The sequence below is a fragment of the Mauremys mutica genome, chromosome 9, assembly GCF_020497125.1.
Source record: "Mauremys mutica isolate MM-2020 ecotype Southern chromosome 9, ASM2049712v1, whole genome shotgun sequence".
Taxonomy (NCBI): Eukaryota; Metazoa; Chordata; order Testudines; family Geoemydidae; genus Mauremys; species Mauremys mutica.
Window position 1 is genome coordinate 20,838,540 of NC_059080.1, and position 20,259 is coordinate 20,858,798.

At 41.8% G+C, this 20,259-nt stretch overlaps 2 protein-coding genes and 1 long non-coding RNA gene across 4 annotated transcripts in view; 1 reads left to right on the forward strand and 2 right to left on the reverse strand.

Moving 5' to 3' along the window:
- The window catches only part of LOC123377376 (ubiquitin carboxyl-terminal hydrolase 12), an 85,533-nt gene that overhangs the window by 59,270 nt on the left and 6,004 nt on the right, over positions 1-20,259 (reverse strand). The window lies entirely within an intron of this gene.
- LOC123377378 (ras-like protein family member 11A-like) lies at positions 1,471-15,033 on the forward strand. Its single transcript, XM_045030222.1, has 4 exons — positions 1,471-1,823; positions 3,239-3,295; positions 7,262-7,344; positions 12,796-15,033. The coding sequence occupies exons 1-4, from the start codon at positions 1,679-1,681 to the stop codon at positions 13,261-13,263; spliced, it is 753 nt and encodes a 250-aa protein (XP_044886157.1). The 5' UTR covers positions 1,471-1,678; the 3' UTR covers positions 13,264-15,033.
- Positions 14,185-17,837, reverse strand: LOC123377379. Its single transcript, XR_006582189.1, has 2 exons — positions 16,590-17,837; positions 14,185-16,498 (listed from the first exon to the last, which is right to left on the reverse strand). It is a non-coding gene; the product is annotated as an uncharacterized LOC123377379 (long non-coding RNA).

Genomic DNA, 20,259 nt, shown 5'->3' on the forward strand with positions numbered 1-20,259 from the left:
GCTACATGGTCTGATGCTTATTCACAGGACTAGGAATCAGCTGATCCTCCTGGGTTCTATTCCCACCTCTGGAAGTGACTATAATAGTTTATGAAGCAATACTACTTGGCCCTCACATAGCAATTCAATACAAGTTTTATTTAGTGAGTAATTAGCAGCAGCCTCATTTTACAAATGGAGGAACTGAAGCTTCCTAAGTCACTTGACTCCCGTGCCTATTTCCCTAGACCACTGTGAACCAAGACCAGATTTCAAGAGTTTAGTCTCCAATATGCACTCAGAATGCTGAGCTCTTTTGAAAATGGGAACCGCAGCTCTTTTGAGAACCTGGCCGTAGTGCACTGAGAATAGGGTTGGGAGTCTGGAGACCCGAGGCCTGATTTTCCATTCTGCTACATTAGTTTTCTATCACCATCATACTCTTGGATCTTAAAACCTACTCTAGGGGGAACTCAGGGCCATGCTGTGACTGAAAGACGCTGCAAGACCCTGAATTCCCTGCATATAGGGAGCAGACCCAGAATAGCCAGCTCTGTACTCTTTTCTCTTCCAGGAGGCTCCAGTGCAAAAGGTGTTGCAGGGACAGGAGAGGGTAGTGACTAGTGTATTCCCACATCTGGGCTGGCTTATCACCCACACACAGACCTTTGTAGCAATGGAACACGTTAAGGCTGCCCTAATGTATGCTGGAGCCTGCGGTGCACCATCACTCCCTGGGCTGGGCACAGCAGCACAGTAGGGATGCATGTAGGCCTTTTTTGACTCTAGGGTTGACAGTCCATCACTATCACTAAATTCACGTTAAAATTTCAAAAAGGACAGTTGTGACCTAACACAATACTGACACGCATACCCACACAGTCTAAGTACAGACTCGTTGCATTGTTACACCGTTGACCAATTAAAAAAAAAAAGCAACTATCAACAAATGATTCTGTTCTTGAACGATAATGAAAAGTATTGACAATATTTGTGTCATCTAATAACTTACAAACACCCAAAGGTATTGCTTCCTGAGAGGCTGCAAAATACAATCTAAATTTGATTAAATCCTCATTATAATGCAGAGGAATGTCCATCAGGTCAAGCTCTTGTAAGGGGGGCAAGTGCATCACCTGTACACAACAGATCAGAATGGACAGCAGAGAATACTGGGTCCAGTTGAAAGTACAAAGGGAATTTAGATAGGCAGTACAGAATTATTCAAACTACAGTTTCACCAGGGCAGTTCAGGGTGGCCATATCTTGCTGAAACAACCACCATGACGATTAAAAAAATAGGAGGATGTGTTTTCAGCTCAGAGCCAAGGTACAGCATGTAGAACAGGCAGCGAGAAAAGATAAAGCAACAGAGCGAGCATGGTTCATAGGAGGCACACACTTTATGCCCTGTCTAGTGGAATGTCACGTTTTGACTTCTGATTGGCCGAGAAATGCAGGAGTCAGTTTTCACTGGAGTTGATCAGAAAGTTTCCCTCCGCTTTGCAAAGTCACTGTCTGAGCAGAATCGTCGGAAAGAAGAGGCCAGTTGCTTCTGATACTTCTCTAAAAAGCTACTTAAATGAAATGAGAGGACTTATCTATCCAAGGATTTACAGCCTAGAAAAGAAGCAAAGAAGTTATTTCCTCCTTTTTCTCCCCCTACTCCCAGTAGAGCTGATCAGATCTCAGTTCTGGCATGCGTCTCATCTCTCCGAATACTATGTCACAGTATTCTACTAACTTTCTCTTGCTTCCCATACCCGAGAATCCTGTCTTAGACTGTGTGCCCAACAAAATCATCAAGCTTGTTGTACTTGGTGGCAGTAACGTTGGCAAGACAGGTAAGTCCACAGGGCTTTGATTGTATTTACAATGTAACTGTATTTACATTTTATGGGCAAATTAATCCAAGTCTGTATATACTCCAGACCATAGCTGTTGTATCTGTTTAATTATCGCTTTAAAAATGCTCGGAATTTTCTGTGAAATGGATCAGACCATCCGATATATGTAGTTCAAATGTGAGGTGGCATTGTCAAGCGGATAGGGCATTGGGTAAGTGTCCAGAGCCCTGCATTCAATTCTCAGTGTTACCACTGACCTACTGTATGATCTTGTACAAGTCACTTCACTGTGTCTCAGTTTCCCCATCTGAAAAATGGGACTAATGATACTTGCCTTCCTGGTGTGTAGCACTTTGAGATCTATGGATGAAAAGAGTATTATTTTCCACATATTTTTCTTTGATTTGGGGTGAGAGGCAAGGAAGAGCGAGAAATTGAGTGTTTAGTTTTTGTATGTGTGGGCTGTGATTTCACAAATAAGCAAATTTTAATAGGAACAAACTTTGTTTTACTATATCTAAGGTCCCACTTCCACTTAGTAAAATTTAAGAAGTCACCATTTACAGAAATGTAAAGTAGCTCCTTGAAGATAGTGGCATATCTGCATAGTTAAACAGCTGATTAGACAGGGCTGCATGTCAGTGGTGGGTGTAATAATCTTTTAAAATGGAGTCGGTGGGAATGCTGCATGCAGATAGGGCTTGCAGAATCAGATCCTTCATTGTTTGTCAGTTGATTAATTTTGCCAGCTGATTTGGGATGAAAGGCACTATAGAAACGTTGCTGTTACTGTAAAAAAAATACCACAGTTCTTCTCAGAAAGAGATCAAGAGACAGCAAAATGTTTTCCAAGCTTTCTAGCCCTAGGATCTTTGAAACTATCAGGAATTAAGATGAGCAAGAAGTCCCCACTTGCTGCAGATTGATCACTTGCACAGCACATGCAGTTTGTCCAGTGGATAAAATGAACAGATTCACAGATTTGAGGCCAGAAGGGACCACTGGATCATCCAGTCTGACCTCTGATATCCATAGACCAGGTCTTAAACTTGGCACTGTGAACCATCGTAGTATTGTAAGAATTTGCTTTGTTTTAGTTCATCAAATTATTTTAAGCCCAAAGGGCAGATTGTCATAGCTTCATTGACATTCACATTACTCCATGAGTTGCCCCATTAAAATCAATGGGACATCTCATGGGACAGGGTGCTGGCAACCCAGAGTGATGGTATCATGCTCTGGCCCCAAATCATTTCCTACGTGGGCAAAAAATGGAGCCATATGCCCCGAGTAATATGTGAACAATGTTTAGCGTGGTGCTACACCAAGTCAGCGAGTAAGACATTACATGCATTCTGCAAAGGCTGATATTGACTCAGATTAAAGGCCCATATTTTTTCCTTGTTTTGCAGCCCTGGTTGTGCGCTTTCTCACTAAAAGATTTATTGGAGACTATGAGGCCAATACTGGTAAGTCTACTTCCTAGTGTGGCATTATAGATAGATTCCATTTCCAGCCACTGTGTATTACAAGAAAGTGAAGCAGTTGGATGTCCATAAGGTGCATATTTCCAGTTAATTGCCTCAGGTTATGAAAACAATAAATCAAAGGCTCATTATTTACGATCCTTTTAGTCAGTATTATTTCCATCCCGATGGAAAAAGATCAGAGGGAAAGATTGGCTTGGGGACATACCTACAGTAAAATGCAGAATCAAGGAATGTTTCATATATCAGCTGAACAATGGAGGCTAAATGCTACCCTGCCTGTGCAACCCCAGTGCAGTCAATGAGATTTCACTAGAGTGTAAGAGTCAGCCCAGAATTTTGTCCTATGTGTATGCTTTTTTCAGTGACTTTAGTGCTGATGTAGAATGCTAGATTGAAGTCCTCTGTACTCAGGAGAGGTACGGTGGTAACAGAAGCTTTCCCCACCTTGCCCTGCTATTTTGTCCAATCCTGACCCACAGGGACATCTGGGAGCAGGGGTGCCAACCTGTGGCTCCGGAGGCACATGCGGCTCTTCAGAAGTTAATATGCGTCTCCTTGTATAGGCGCCGACTCCGGGGCTGGAGCTACAGGTGTCAACTTTCCAATATGTCGGGGGGTGCTCACTACTCAATCCCTGGCTCTGTCACAGGCCCAGCCCCCATTCCACCCCTTTGTGGCCCCCCCCCCAAGCCTCCTGCATGCCATGAAACAGTTGATTGGGAGGTGCAGGGAGGTAGGGGGAGGCGCTGATCAGCGGGACTGGGAGGATCTGGGAAGGGAGGGCGGGTGCTGATATGGGGGCTGCTGACATATTACTGTGGCTCTTTGGCAATGTACATTGGTAAATTCTGGCTCCTTGTCAGGCTCAGGTTGGCCACCCCTGTCTCAGAGGGTATGATGCTGTGACCCATTTACTCCACACCTCTCTGCCAACCAGGACGCCCATTGTATTGGCAGGGTCTGTAAAGTGGATACCTGTGTACTAGGAACCGTACTGAGACCAGCTAACTCACCTCACATGTAGGCCACTTAACAGCTATGGGTCAACGATCAAGCTTGGCTGGATTAAAATCAGTGATTTTGTAACTGTTTTGCTTTGGGAGATACATGTTGAGTTGAGAAGGAAGAGTCAGAAATAGGGATAGTAGAACCAGAAGCCTTTGATCTACTCTGCCTGTCTGGTGAGTGATGGTCTGGAAGCTTGTACTGATTGCCCCCTTCCACTGACCCTAAGTAAACCTTGACAGTTCAGTCTCTGTACTGCTTCTCTTTCTTTTCCTCCACCTTCCTGCAAGACACTGTCAATCAAGCTAGACTTCTAAGTTTCACAATGGATTGCTGCCAGACAGATTGCTAAGAACTGCATGTTTTTTTCCCATTAAGCTACCAGCCCTACAGCCATCCTGGAGTAGAAACAAATATGCTAAAGATAAGAAACAGGTGTTAGTAGATCTGTGATCACATGACCATGCTTCCCCTGCAGCTGGATATAAGGCAGAACACTATCAACATCTGGAAGTACCTGCACTTTTTCCTGTGATATATTACAGAGTAGGGACATTATATTGGCTGGTCTCCCCATAAAACAGCACAATCTTTTCCAGCGTAACATCTGATACATTTTCATAGGGCTCACAGAAGAGTTATTCATGCAGTGCAGTCAGGTTTTAAATGTACTATTTTAATGCTGGATTCAAATGCAGTGAACTTTGCCATAGTGAATGTCCTCATATTCTAAATGTTTCTATGAGCTCAGATATTTTTCCATTGGAGCAAAGACACCTGCTTCTGTGAACCAAATTTTAGAGACATTTCTCACAGGGATGATAGATTGTTTTAAACTAAGGTTCACACGCATCACAGTTGGCGCTAATTGGCTTGTTCATAAGTAGTCTGAATTGAGGCCAAGGACTGAATAGGCCATGAAGAGTCAACTCCCTGCTTTCCCCTAGAGGGGATTCCTCCAGGTCAAAGTTGAAACATATTGCGTAGGCAGTAGCAGTGAAGCTTGTACTGGGACAGTATGAACAGTGCCACACTGACAGCTGTTGAGACTGTAGTTCTCTGTTTAGCCGTGTGTAACAGGGGCTCTCACCTCTTGAGTGCCTCCTGCTGCTGTGTGCGGTACTGCAGTCCTTTTCCCGCTCCTGGTGTCCCGTAGGTTGTCGGCCTCACTTGGCAGGTTGTCAGTGGCTTGGCCCTCCAGCCAAGTCACAACGTCCAAATGAATTCCTTCCAGGGTAGTAAAGAGTCCAATAAATGAAACAGTCTCTTTGCCCTCGCTAGGGTCTTCAGTCCAGCTCTGGGCCCTTTTACTTCAGCCCGTCACTTGGGCTTCCCAGTGAGACTTGTCCCCTACCCAGGATTTACATCAGTTGGCCTGGGAACCCACTACTCCAGGTTCCGATCCTGAGACCCTATGCACAGCAGCCGTGTACTACTCACGTCAATTCGTTGCTGCTATTTCATTGAGACTCTTCCCTTATCTTCATCCCTGACCGCAGGGTTAAAGGTCTCAGGTCCTCTCTCTCTCCCATCTTAAGCAAATGCAGCCACAACCACACTCTGTTTTTTCCTTGAGCTCCTATGGCCAGAGAAGAGTCCCCATACCTTGCTCCTCTGGTCCCAGCCAGGAACTGCTCTGTTAAGGCCCGGCAGCTCCTGATTAGCTGCTTCTGTGCCGCCTCTCTAGGCAGGCCTGGAGGACCCACCTTCGTTGCTCCTTTACTGGGGCTGAGTGTAGCAGAACCATGTAGTGGCATGGAGCCACAAAGGGCCTGTCACACCATGTCACTTGTATTATGTTTTATAGCTAAACAAAGAGGACATCAGTTTCCAAGCTGTCATTATGTTAACCATGGATACTTCATAAACCCCAAACCTAAGCTCTCTTTATGTTGTTGGCCCTGCAATACAAAAACAAATATAGTTCAAACCCAAGCCTAGAAACTTTTATCCAGCCCTCATGTGCTGAACCTTACTGATTTGGATAAAATGGAACCCGGATACATGCCATCCCTGCTTTAGGGGTTTCAGAACCATAGTCTGACTGATGAGATTCTGCAGACCCATAATAATAACCTAAACTTTATAGTCTTAATGCATGGTTATGTGCTCCTTTTACAATACTGTATGTATTTGGCATGCTTTTCCTTGCACTTCCAGTAGAAATCCATGGAAAACAGCTCACTCCTTTAACAGTGAATTTCCTGATTCATTTGTGATTACAAGTACTTCCAATCTGCATTAAAGAAGGATGCTGCTCTATGTGGAATCAAAGGCTTATTTTACGTGGGCACAGAAATCCCATTCAGGTTGTCCTCTCTCATTCCAAAAGAGGTAGCTGACCATTAGGAAGGAGTCATCTGTCAGACAAAAGAACAGATATTCCTCAGTAATGTGAAGTATGAGAGGGGTAGCCGTGTTAGTCTGGATCTGTAAAAAGCAACGAAGAGTCCTTTGGCACCTTATAGACTAACAGAAGTATTGGAGCATAAGCTTTCGTGGGTGAATACCCACTTTGTCAGACGCATGTCAGTAATGTGAGTCACAGGAGAAATCGTAGGCCAGTATTTGCAACTATTGAAAATGGATTCTGGATTTGAAACTGTTGTGTTGCTTTTTGAACATGTCACATAAAATAATCTGGCCTGATTGTTCCATGAGTAAAGTAGTTTATAAATAATTTAATTTAATTTTTAATAAAGAGTTTAAAAATGAAGAATTTAGATACAGCCCAGGGTGGTAGAAACACCCAGTCAAGGAAAATATATAATACTATGTTACCTGGGCAACCAAAAATTCACTCCGGTGTAAAGGGCTAGCCTGGGACCTAGGTACCATATAAGTCCCAGGACTCAGAACTAGAATATTCTGATTTTGACTGGACTTACTTTTTTTTCTCCGTTACATGTACTGTCTCTAATTATCTTACTTATCTATTAGGTGCCTTGTATTCAAGAAAATTCACCATAGACGGAGAGCAGATCTCCTTACAGGTGCAGGATACACCCTTTGTCTCATTGGAGGTAAAATGTCTGCTTAATGCATTTATACTTCAGAATACAGTGGGTGTCTTTTGTTCACTGCCAGCTCTTTGGTCTCCCCTATACATAACTCTTGTCATTAGCAGATGTGCCCGAACCAGAACCTCAAATCCAAATGTGGACATCCCAACTCAGATGGCCTCTGCCCTGCCGCACCTACTCCTTTAAGTCAGGCCCCTTTCAAGTTAAGTCAAGGCCAAAAGAAATGACTTAGTGCAGCCCAAGTTTAAACTGAGGAATAAAACTGCAGGGTTAGCTTGCTTCAACCAAGTCCTTGCTTAATCTAATTGCTGGGCAGAAATTCCTGTCCCTGGATGGGCAGAAGGAACTCTCAACTGTCCAGAGGCCAATCTGGCTGCTCAGGTCAGACCTCCTCTCCCAGAGCGAATCTCTTCCTTCTGAGGGACAGTCTTTATAGCAGCTGTAGAAATCTCCAGCTGGGGCCCTTCTTACTATGTGCATTAAACCACTCCTTACTTCTCAGGTGCATGAGGTGGATAAGCCCCATCACACCAACTCCCCATCAGATTTCAGGGTGTTCTGGTTATAATTCATGGCTAGGGACCTCTCCATATAAAAGCAGTGCTACACTGACTCTATTTTTTGGAGCTGGTTTGGAAGCAGACCAAAATGGTGGAAATTTCACAGAAGCACCAAATTTTGTGATTTTTTTCTCCTTGAATGGTGGAAATCTCACAAGATCAACTGTTTTCATTAAGTTTCTACGATTTAGGGCCAAAATTAAGTGCATTTTCATCAACACTGAATCCAAATCCTAGGTTGGTTTTTCCTTGAAACCAAATCCAAACCCAAATTTAACCTAGCATACATCTGAATCCAAACACCATTTATCAACCTCATCCTCTCTCATGTCAAACCTCAAAAGGTTTGAAGATCCTGTTTAGTTTAGATAAGCACCTGAAAATACGGATGCTTCTCTGTGTCCTGGCTAAGTTATCCCATCCTGAGTTTGCAGAGCTGGGCAGGAAATCTCATGTAGTCCAGGAGTCCGTATCAGTTTTCTTTGATCACTATAAATTGGTTTAAGTGAAAAGCCAAAAGTCCCAATCACGTTCCATGCCTTTTTAGAATGTGGGTGGGTGAGATGGAGGAACATACATCCTGGTCATCATTCATTCTGAATGCTACCATCATCCACACTGACAAAAGGAAGGCAGGGAAACCTCCAGAACCCTTTACAAAATGTTTTGGAAACTTGGTCAGATTTTGTGGGGAGAAATAAAAAAAAAATTCTCTTTCTATAAACAACTATTTTTCCAAGGAAATTTAATTTAAAAACCACAGGTTTTTCTAATGAAGCAGAAGTCTGTGCTATGCAAACAATATTTTATTTTGAAAAGAATTCTTACCCTACTTGTAAGGCTTCCAGAGGAATAAAACAAGAATAAAAATGCATGCAGAAGCCCATATCTCACATTTTTGCTAGAGCCAAACAGCACTTGACCCTTCAAAGTTCTGAGTTCAATTGAACCAATGATTTTAGTGGGTTTGAAATTTAGTAAAAGAAACTCTCCTATCAAGGACACAAAGTACAAAATGACATCAATTGTAAAGTATAGTTTTTCCATTTATTCATAAAAATATAGCAGATGATCAAAAAGTTGTGTTGTAGTCTGAAGCCCTAACTAAAAGCCCTAACTATCATTTTCAGAGGATGAAATTCACCTCTTTGCAGAGGCCAGCATATGGCTTATATGCCACTTACACCCTCAAAATAATGCTTAAGTGGGAATTAACTGGTGCTAGCTCTCTGCATAGGTGTGACTATCACACAGAGAGCCTGTTGACAGAAATTAGGCACTGTCACCAGGAAAGCATGATAAATATATAATAAAGGGAATCCACCTTTCATTCTATCCTAGGAGTGGGGGGAGAGTGAAGGAGGTCCACTCCCCTTCCTTTCTCTCCAGATATAAAATCATTTTTCAGATTTCACTATTTTGACTAGACACTGACCCGAGTTTTGATTTCTGGAACTAGGGCTGAACTCTGCAACATTCAGAGGTGTTACCCTCTGAGGTTTGGAGTCAGCACTATTTCTAATTTAATTATGGAGGCTTCATTTCCTTTGTCTCAGTCAAAGCCCTGCACTGTTTCAATAATTCCCACAAAAGCTTTTTAGCTTGTGTCTGTGTTCGCACCAAATAGTATAATTGAAGTGATTTCAAGGGCTCATTTCTGAATTGAGCCATCAAAAGAATGTTTGACTAGGTTGTGTTTATGTGTTTTCTGAGTAGATCCTTGAGCAACAATGAGTCACTTGCACTCTGAGATCTGTGTGCAGTGATTTCTGGAGAGAGTCATGTGGAGTTACTCAGACTTCTAACATTGGAAATGTTAATGTTTAAAAAAACCCAGAAGCAGATAGATAACTGGGTTTGTTAGATGATTAATTTCTACTTGAAATACCCATAGCCAGTGACAATGTGTAGTTTTTAATTCATAAGGAGACATGTCTGTAAACAAACTAACTCATTCGTCTTTTATTTTTGTGAATAAAACGTTCCACTGAGGATTATCACATCTATCTTACAGCTGGCTGGGCCCAACCATTGTAACTGAGAACTTCTGCTCAGGGAAGCTCTCTGCATGATGCATCTGTTCCAAAGAAGTTTTCAAATTCTTGTTTATAGCAACTAGTTCTTTTCCCTGCTAAAACAAGCTAGCTGGTGAAAGGGGCCGGGGGATACAAAGGAGGGCTACTTATATACAGATCAGTTATAGTAACAGTGCAAGCTTCCCCTCTCCCCTCACACTGCCCTACCAATGTGCTGACCTGGGGCACCAGAGAGTTCACTCCCCTTAACCTTTGAACTGCCAGTGAAGCTATCTATTCATTCTAAGTGTGACTGTGGTGTTTGTGAGGTTAGTCACCTTGTTCAGCAGGAACTGGATTGAGACCCAGCAGCTCATTTCACATAAACAGTAGTCACTTCTTATATCCTGAGAGTTGCATTCCATGTGAAGATGATCCATGAGTATCTCAACCCTTTAATGGCTTAGGGTGCTGCTGTACCAATGATATGGCCTTACTGCTGTGTGCAGCCCACAGCACCACTAATAAGAAAAATCCAAACACAGGATGGGATCTAGTGTCATGGCACTGTGAGATTGAAGAGACGAGGGGTTAATCGGTTTTTTGAGCCACTGCCTCCAATGTCTGTGGTCTACACTAAAGAAAAGATTTTATAAGGTAAAAAGGGCAATTAGGTACCCAACTTCCAGTGAAAGCTGGGCCCCAACTCCCATTTGTACCTTTGAGAAATCTCCCCCTAAAGCAAAGATTGTTCTTTTAGTTTTGCCTACAGTGTTCCTCCTGCTGTCTGATCAGTTATTACGTAATACATTTAGGCAATCATTTTCAACCCCAAGTGCCTGAAGTTAGGCTCCTAAACCCATATTTAGGTGCCTAAATAAAGTGACCTATTTGGGGCGAGTGCTGACCACCAACAAACTCCACTGAAGCCAATGGGAGCTGCACATGCTCAGCACCTTTGAAAAATCAGATCACTTTTATTTAAGTGCTTGAATGTGGATTTAGGAGCCTAACTTTAGACAAGCAGGGTTTAACATTTTGGCCTTTTCTCCTATTTTCTTGCTGTTGAATTTGACAAGTTAAATATCTGTCAAAAAACCTGTTGATTCTTTTTCTCGATGTTTCATGCTGGAGAAGAAGAGAAACTGAATTACCATACAAATGGTCGATATGATAGAACAATGTTTTAGTAATGGGGAAGGGTCTGAGATGTTGCTGAAGTTCAATTTTAATTTAGGGTGATTAGATTTTGGGTCTATCCTACAGCTTTCACTTAGCCAATTAACGCATGGATTATTTTTATGCCAATTTATTTTGGACAAATGTATTGATATTGGGCCATTAAATAATTTAATTTGGCAAAAGATGTTGGGCCAGACATTGCAAGATGCTGAGCATCCCTTGGTAGGTTTCAAAGGTTCCAGGAGATTTTAATTCCCTCTGACGTTAGTGGTGACTGAAGGTGCTTAGTACCTTGTAGGATCTGACTTAGAGTGGAAGAAATTAGAAAGACTTGTATGTTGGTTTCAAAGAGCCTATAATATTGGCAGAAACATTTCTTATCAGACCAAGCCTGCCAGACAATAACATGCAAGCCTAATCTCCCTGTCTAATTGAATAAAACCCCAGCAAGGATATTAAAAGTAATCGATTAGGCTAAAAAAATCTCATACTTAGAAATGAACCGATCACAACTCAGGCCAAAAAGTAACACATCAGCTTCCTTTGCATTGTTTCCCTGGTAATTGTTATTCCTGTCCTGATTAGGAGCAATGATGTTATGACACCTGATATAGGTGCTCTTGGACTGTGCACGCATGACAAAAAGGCAGCTAACAGTAATCAGAAATCCACTGCCTCCTGGAGAAGGTAATCAGTGTTCAGGCCACCCTTTATTTTCAGCTCCAGTGAACAATCACTTGCAGCAGATTATTTTTTCTAAAAAAATCTGAATATCCAGATAAATTTGCAGATGGTAAGATCCATCAGACAGTGGAAAAGTCTCCTCAGGGAAGTGGTAGAAACCCCATCCTTGGAAACATTAAACAATAGACCGGAAGAGGCACTAAAGAAGGTACTGTAGGGAACAATCCTTCCCTTGGATAAGTGGAGCTAGACTAGATGACCTAACCATTTTTTTCTGTCTAACTTTCCGGCTCTAACCTTAATGATGCCATTTATCACCCCTGATAACTGGGGGAGAGGCGCTGAATACTGATTCAATAAATACAAAATCCATCTGAACAAAGCATCAATGTTTTGACCATTTTTTAACCACTGAACAACTGCCTGGTCTCCACTCCAGTATCTGTGCTGCCAGGTCCTGTTCATAATCCATTGACATATCATGGTATTTCATCCTAGACTTGGCACATTCAGCAGCAGTCAGAGATGCTTTTTGCTTTGTATATGTGTCAGATTAAGTAGCAGCAATGTGATGAAATGGAGCAGTTGCTGGCTCCCAATGCTGTATGATCACTTGCTGCTGCCCTGTCTGATGGTAGCTTTTTTTGCTTCTTAAGGCCTGGTCTACACTTGGGTGTGTGTGTGTGGGGGGTGTTGATATAAGATACGCAACTTCAGCTACGGGAATAGTGTAACTGAAGTCGATGTATCTTATTTCGACTTACCTCCCGTCCTCACAGTGCGGGATCGATGGCCGCGGCTCCCCCCATTGACTGCGCTACCGCCGCTCGCCCTGGTGGAGTTCCGGAGTCGATGGGAGTGCGTTCGGGGATCAATATATCGCATCTAGATGAGATGCGATATATCGATCCCCGATAAATCGATCACTATCCGCCGATCCGGCAGGTAGTGTAGACATACCCTTATTACTGTCTGTGTTCTAATCTCTCATCTCTTGGTTTTGATGGCAGGATGATAATGACAGTATTTGCTGCCAGGAGCAAATAAACCGTTCAATCTACTGGGCGGATGGTTTTGTATTCGTTTACTCCATCACGGACTACGATAGCTATCGGGTCATCCGACCCCTGTACCAGCACATTCGCAAGATCCACCCCAACGCCAACATCCCCCTGCTTCTGATGGCCAACAAAGGGGACCTGCTGCGAGCCAGACAGGTGTCCTCCAGAGAAGGGCTTCAACTGGCCAATGAGCTGGGTGGCACTTATTGTGAAGTGTCAGCCCGGGAGAACTGTGAGGGGGTGCACGAGGCCTTCCAGCAACTTTGCCAGGAGGTGGGCAGGATGATTGGGAGCTGCAATGGGGAAAAACGGAGAGGGCTCCACCTCATCCGGCCCAAGTCTCCAAACATGCAAGACTTAAAGAGACGTTTGAAACAGGCACTGTCGTCCAAAGGGAAATCTGCCACTACACTTTGACATTGCTGACAGCTACTTCAAAAAGCAAGCAAGCAAGCTGATATTTATGTCTTTATTCCCTCAAAATTCAATGGGCACATTGGTTTTTAAAGATCTCAGTTAAACATCCTCTGTTTCCTTCAGCAAAAGACCTATTGAATGGATATTTCTGAGCAAGAGTTTAGAAACTGTGTTTAAAAAAATAACATGTCAAAAGCTATGCACTTTTTAAAAGGGGGACATCGCCAAGTAGTTTACGTCTAAAATTTAGGTTTCATTAATAAGAAAAGATTTTTAAAATCCTAGAGGTGTGAAGAGAAATGTCTTGGGTTTTTGCTTTGGGATGTAAATATTCCCAAACACAAACATTAGGGAGCCAATGCATGACAACAGGAGCATGAAACTGACTATATACAGAAAGTGAAACTCCACTAGACTACTTTCCCTATTCTGTGCTAGCTAAGTGAAATTCAAAAAGCAACCAAAGAGAAATGGTGAAAACTAAGTGAGATTCAAATTAGATACTTTAAATTATGTTATAAAGTTATTAATAATAATGGAAATGATTTTTTCAAATATGATTTTTATTATTACAGTGCCTTTTTAAAGGAAGCATAAAAAATCACAGTTCTCTGATTTTTTTATTTTTATTATTACAAGTAACACCTAGGTTGACTGTAACTGAAAGATTGGAGGAAAAAGATATGTTTCTCTTATTTTTTTCCATTTGTTTACTTTGACAGCACTTTTTAGTTAATTTTACTATAGTCTGCTTCCTGCATTTTTGTGTGGATCTTCCACATGGCAACAGGAGAGAAAAAAACATAAAAAAAGATAGAGAAGTGTGATTGTAAAATCACAAAAATGGGCTGGCAGCATCTCCTTACATTGTGTCTCAGCATGCACATCTCGCAGTATAACCTTCATTACATGATTTTTTTAAAAATAGGATCTTAGTTTTGTTAGCATTGTTTGTAGAAAAAAAAGTTTAACTGTATAAATAAAGTTAATTAACCCTCAGAGCAATTCCCACAAAGCCCACTCAGCAGATCATCCAATCTTATTGCCTGCAGTTGGTTTGACTATGTTTGTGTGCGTGTGTATGTACACAACATTAATCCTCAAGGCCATACAGGTGTTGCTTCATTAGTTGTGCATTGTATGCAGAAGTGGCCTATAAGTGGAGATGGACCAAACCACAAAACACTAATCCTGTTCCAAACTTTCAGAGAACTCGGGAGTCTCCAGGTTAGGGATTTGGTTGGGGTTGATCCTTGTACAAGAGATCATTATTCTGAGTAGATTAAGGGAATAAGTAGATATCTCTGTGAGGTACAATACAATCCTGATGCTTTTACATACACAGGCCTGCAGCAGGAGTTAATGATTTGAAGGTAACTGTTATGGATTAATCCAAGAGTACAGTGACTCATGGCTCCATCTGTCTTTAGTGCTTCACACAAACATATTTAAGAGGAGATTTATGTTGCATTTTTATAAGGAAGTATCAATGAGGGCTGGACAGCCTAAGATGCTTTTGCAATACTATTTGGCTGGAAGTAATTTCACTAAGAAAACCATAGCTCCATTCTTACTCAGCACACAGCTTCTTATGGGCATATTTGAAGCAAGAGGAGATTAACTGACAAGCAGTCATGCTAGGGTGGCCAGGGCTGAGCTGGTATGTGAGCTGAAAGTCTTTTTTTTTAATATTATTTTAATAAACAAGGCTATTTGAAGCTGTATTCTGTGGTCTGGCCAGTTTTATGGCAACAGCAACAACACAAAGGCATCCATCATACTGTTCTTAACCCAGAGAGGAAAAGAACCAGGTTTGAGCATGCAAAAGCCAAGATATAATGGTTATTTAACAAGCTCTCTCAGCAATTTACAGGAACATTAAGTGCAATAAACTTCAGTGAATTATGCTGAGGAACACACAGATAATATCCCAGTTTAGAAAAATCCATAAGACTATAATTACAGGGGGATAATACTGAGCTATAACAACAGTCTTTAAGGTATAACAAGCAACAGAACTGTAGATTTAGTTTGACATATGCAAGTATTAATGTAGTGTAGTGATTCAGAAAGATGTAACTTTGCTTGTCCCCTATTTAATGAGAGCTCTAAGTAGGTTAGTTTAATCACTAAGGTTTACTTCATCCATGTTCACAACCTGACCACAATCTCAGAAAGGGGGTGGATGCTGGAAAGAAGGGAACATACAAATAAAAAGTTCCACCTTCTCCAAAAGAATTAATGCCTAAATTTGTTAATACAAAATATCAGAGATCAATTGACTCAGCTGGGTACATACACGGATGGCTAGAGCATGCCCCTTGCCTCAATGTCCACATTGCTATTTTTAGCATGCTAGCTAGAGCAGCGATAGCACTTGTCTGTCCACCCAGGTTGGGAAGTTTGCTTCCAGCTGCAGTATCGACATACCCTTGCAGCCCAATCCTGGATTAGTGCCAGTAGGCTGCAAGGAAGGAGGGCTTGAATGAAGATGCTTGGCACACAAGGAAAGGAATGGAAGGGAAGATTGGGGTTTCCAGTAAGAGCATCAGGCCAAATTCTGCTCTCAGTAATGCTGGTATAAATCCACATTAACTTGGTTGAGAGAATTCCATTGCACAGAAATTATCTGTAGAATTATATTTCCTTTGTAAACTTTTTCCATTATCTTAGGTTGGCTCAAATCAGACACAGCATCTAGTTTTCAGTGGGATTTGCAGCCAGGCTCACTTGGGCATAAATAAGTCAAATGACTTTCCTTGAGGTTAAACAGCTGAGTAAGTGGTTCAGATGGACTTTGAAACCAGGTCCTTTTTCATTCATTCCTGCCCTTTGCATCAACCACCAGCCCACACCAAACTCCTCCATCTGTATACAAAGCATGATGAGATGAGCTGCATCATAATTTCAGGAAGAGAACACAATTAACAATGGGCAAACTTGTCCAAATGACAAGCTAGGCTATAAGCTGACTGAGCAAGGCACACTTGCTAGCACCATGCACTATTGTAATAATTCTGAAACTGGGCCTGGGGCTGTCAAATATATTTATTAAATGAGTGTTATTTTCTGTAGTTAGTTTTGTCAATTGCATTTCTTGTAAATGCTTTGTAATTCCTTGCAAAGGCAACATGATCCAATGGATAGGGCTGTCAGGTTTCCATCCCAAACTGCTCCACAGACTTGTGTGAGCTTGGGCAAGTCTCTTAACTTCTCTCTGCCTCAGTTTCCTCATCTGTAAAATAATAAGGATATTTACCCACCTTTGCAAAGTGGTTTTGGATGTATACATGAAACACACTAGGGAATTGCTTCCATTTACTTACAATAGAGATGGTTTTAAACCACAACACCCAACACTCCAAAGCTGAGGGCTGTTGGCATCCAGGATTTAGATTCAGAGGGTGTTAATGCTGGGAACCACACAGGAAATTCAGAACTTGATTTCAAACACCCTCTACATTTCAAAGGGGTTTGTATTCAGCATTTTGGTTCAGGCCCGTCTCTAGCTTATAGGGTTTATGCTGAGTTGTGTGGGCTTCAGTCTTATCCAGAGTTCTGATGTGAACTGGAAATGATGCATGGGGAACCTGTTAAGGAGACCTTGTTAGCATTGTTCCCATAATGGGCTGAACTTCCCCCAGATGCATATCAAACGGATTGTGAAGGGAGAAGAAAATCAGATGATCATCTCCCTCTGCATGTGATTCATGTCAGGTCTGGAATGAGAGGGAAACAGTCCATTTCCAAGACACCAAACAAAATAAAACAAACTTCATCTATAATCTGGAATGGCCATCTGATTGCCAAAAAGAGCCAATTGAAAGATATTGTGAAATTGCCAAGCCAATGATGGCAATTGGATCTCCTTACAGCCAATGTCAAGGTTGGAGACAGTGGATCAAATTCAGACTTGCCACAAGCAACTGGGCAGAGGGATAGCTCAGTGGTTTGAGCATTGGCCTACTAAACCCAGGATTGTGAGCTCAATCCTTGAGGAGGCCATTTAGGGAACTGGGATAAAAATGTGTCTGGAGATTAGCCCTGCTTTGAGCAGGGGGTTGGACTAGATGACCACCTGAGGTCCCTTCCAATTCTATAAACTGCAATTCCATTGACCTCACTGGAGTAGCAGCTACATATGGTAGGTCTGAGTTTGGCCCTGGAACTGCTGAATGGAGGTGGCACATATGCCTAAAAATGTATGGGAGGTTAGGAACTAGCAATTCTTAACCTCATTCATTGATAGCTATTTTTGTAGATGACACAGGTGAACTGTCTACATGAAAGTTAAACATCCCATGTTTCATTTAAAACTCACAGAACCCCAGATTTTGGAGCTGGAAAAGACCATCCAGTCCATCTCCACCGGGGCCAGTCCAGGCTTGTCCCCTACAGCACTTTTCCTAGTGCTTCATTCAGTCTAGTTTTAGAAGTCCCAAGCAAGGGAAATTCTACAACTTCTTTGGGAGACTATTCACAACCTAGAGACTGAATTTTTCAGCCTAATTTTTCCCTTTCTAGACCTTCTCCATATACACATTTGAACCAGTTTACTTAAACCAGTGCAGTCTCTTGTGCAGACACTCATATTTTGGTTTAAGAGTAGCTGATTGCAGTTTAAAACCTAGTCCAAAAGGATTTAAATTAATCCCAAAGAAGCCTGCTTTAAACCAAAATAGGAATCTCCACTTAGCCTTTTGCTCTGATTTAAGTAACTCAGTTTACAATCACACCTTGAGTAAAACCAATGGAATTCTGCATGTAGACAAGCCCTTAGATTCACCCCATCTCTCCTACTTGCTCTCACTCTCAAGGACCAGTTTAACAGTTCCTCACCCTGCTTTGTGCTCAGAGCATTCAGCTCAGTTACATCCCAATCTCTTGCTTAGTCAGTGTTTAGCTAAACCTGTTTTGTTCTCATACATCTTAGTCCCTACAACACCCTGATCATTTTAGCTGATCTTCTCTGACTTCCCTCCAGTTTATCAGGAAGGTTTTATTTTGTAAACTCCTGTGCAAGCTACTGATGAGCACAGAACAGCTGTTGAATTAAAATGCACAGTCCCGGCTCTGCCAGATTCTTAAAGATTTTGGGATTGTTGGATTATGAAAAGGGCTCTCTAAAACTAAGTTCTACTCTCCTTTCAGCCATTAATCTCCTTAGTGATGGGTGCAAGCAATCTGTTACAAAGGGACACAGTTTATCTTAAATTATAGTGTATCAGTGTGGGTTCCTGTAGAGAGAGAAAAACAAAATGTGAAGCAGATAGATGAGTTGACAGGTTTGCTAAACACCTCTGAGCTGATTTATTTGAGAGCAGTTAGACCAATCCTTCTTTCTTTAAAAAATATTTTTTTCACATTTTCCATTTTATCCAAATGGGTTTCAAGTCAAAGCCTCTGGATCTCGTCTCACAGACACTTACTGTTTACTCCACAGCAAGTTGAGGGGAAGCTGCACATTTTCTAAATTTGATGGGTGAAAAGTACACATGCCTTGAGTGCTGTTATAGTGAATGATTGTGGAGAGTGTTCCTATGGACAATGTTTTTTTTTCATTCTGGGTAACACCACAAAATGCTAGCAATCCGTAGCTGGTCATTTTGGAAAGATGTGAGTTTTGCTTACTGGATCTGGAGGACAAACTGTACTTTCTCTGTTGCTTAGAGAGTTCACTAGATAAATGGGGGTTGTGCCTTTTCAGATACAGTCTTTGAACTCTCACAAAGAGCTGAATTATGTCATGCTTGACCGTGATCCAGGTTTCCAGTAATTTACTGTGTTCCACACTGTTATTTCACTTTAAAATTCCCAAGATCCTGCTACATCATGCTGAAAAGGGTCGAGAATTTTTGAATATCACATTAAAGTGAAACCTCCCCCTCCCCAAAAAAAAACCATACACACAATTTTTAAGTATTATTGTAACAAATCTGTCAGGGTTATGGTTTTACTGCACAGCAGAGTCATTCAGCACTTGATGGTGACTGTAGGGATAGAACTCACAGCTTCCTGCTCTGTAAGCACAAGCCCCAATCACCTGACCTGAAAGAACCTCAATTATTTGTCAGCAGAATGGTTTCTATCACAGAGGGCTGAACACTTCTGTTTCCATCCAGTAGAGGAGGGGACCCTCCTGCCCCCAATATGCTGCCATGTATATTTTCATTTTACATAAGGGAAAGTTTGTCCCTAAAACATCTGGAAAGAGAAGAAGCACAAGAAAGTGTGTCTCAAAGTTGCTCCTGGGGATTCTGGAGTCCAAGGGAGAAAGCAATGGGTTGTGATGAAAGGTGAATTATCCGATTGGATGGAGGTCACTCGTAGGGTTCCTCAAGGATTGGTCTGGATACCAATCTTTTATTAATGACCTTGGGACAAAAAGTAGGAGTGTGCTAATGAAATTTACCGATGATACAAAGTTGAGAGGCATTGTCAATACACAGGAGGATCTGAATATTAAACAAGAAGATCCAGATGACTTTGAAGACTGGAGTGACAGAAATAGGATGAAATTCAATAGTGCAAAGTCATGCACTTGGGGTCTAACAATATGAATTTCTGCTACAAGTTGGGGGCTCATCAGTTGGAAGTGACAGAGGACAAGGGAGACCTGGGTGTATGAGTCAATCACAGGATGACTATGAGTCACCAATGTGATTTGGCTGTGAAAAAGGCAAATGCAATCCTAGGATGTAGGGGTGAGGCATTTCCAGTAGAGATAGATAAGTATTAATGTCACTGCACAAAGCATTGGTGAAACCACATTTGGAATACTGTGTACAATTCTAATCACCCATGCTCAAGAAAGGTGAATTTAAACTAGAATAGATGCAGAGAAGAGCTACTAGAATGATCAGGGGAACGGACAGCCTATCTTATGAGAGGAGACTGGAAGAGCTTAGCTTGTTTAGTCTAGAAGGCTGAGAGAGGATATGATTGCTCTCTATAAATACATCACGAGTAATTACCAGGGAAAGTGAAGAGCTATTT

Coding starts and splice junctions, on each gene's coding strand:
- LOC123377378 (XM_045030222.1), top strand. CDS start 1,679: ATGCGTCTCATCTCTCCGAATACTATGTCACAGTATTCTACTAACTTT. Junction 1,824..3,238: donor CAGTAACGTTGGCAAGACAG/GTAAGTCCACAG, acceptor CTTGTTTTGCAG/CCCTGGTTGTGCGCTTTCTC. Junction 3,296..7,261: donor AGACTATGAGGCCAATACTG/GTAAGTCTACTT, acceptor CTTATCTATTAG/GTGCCTTGTATTCAAGAAAA.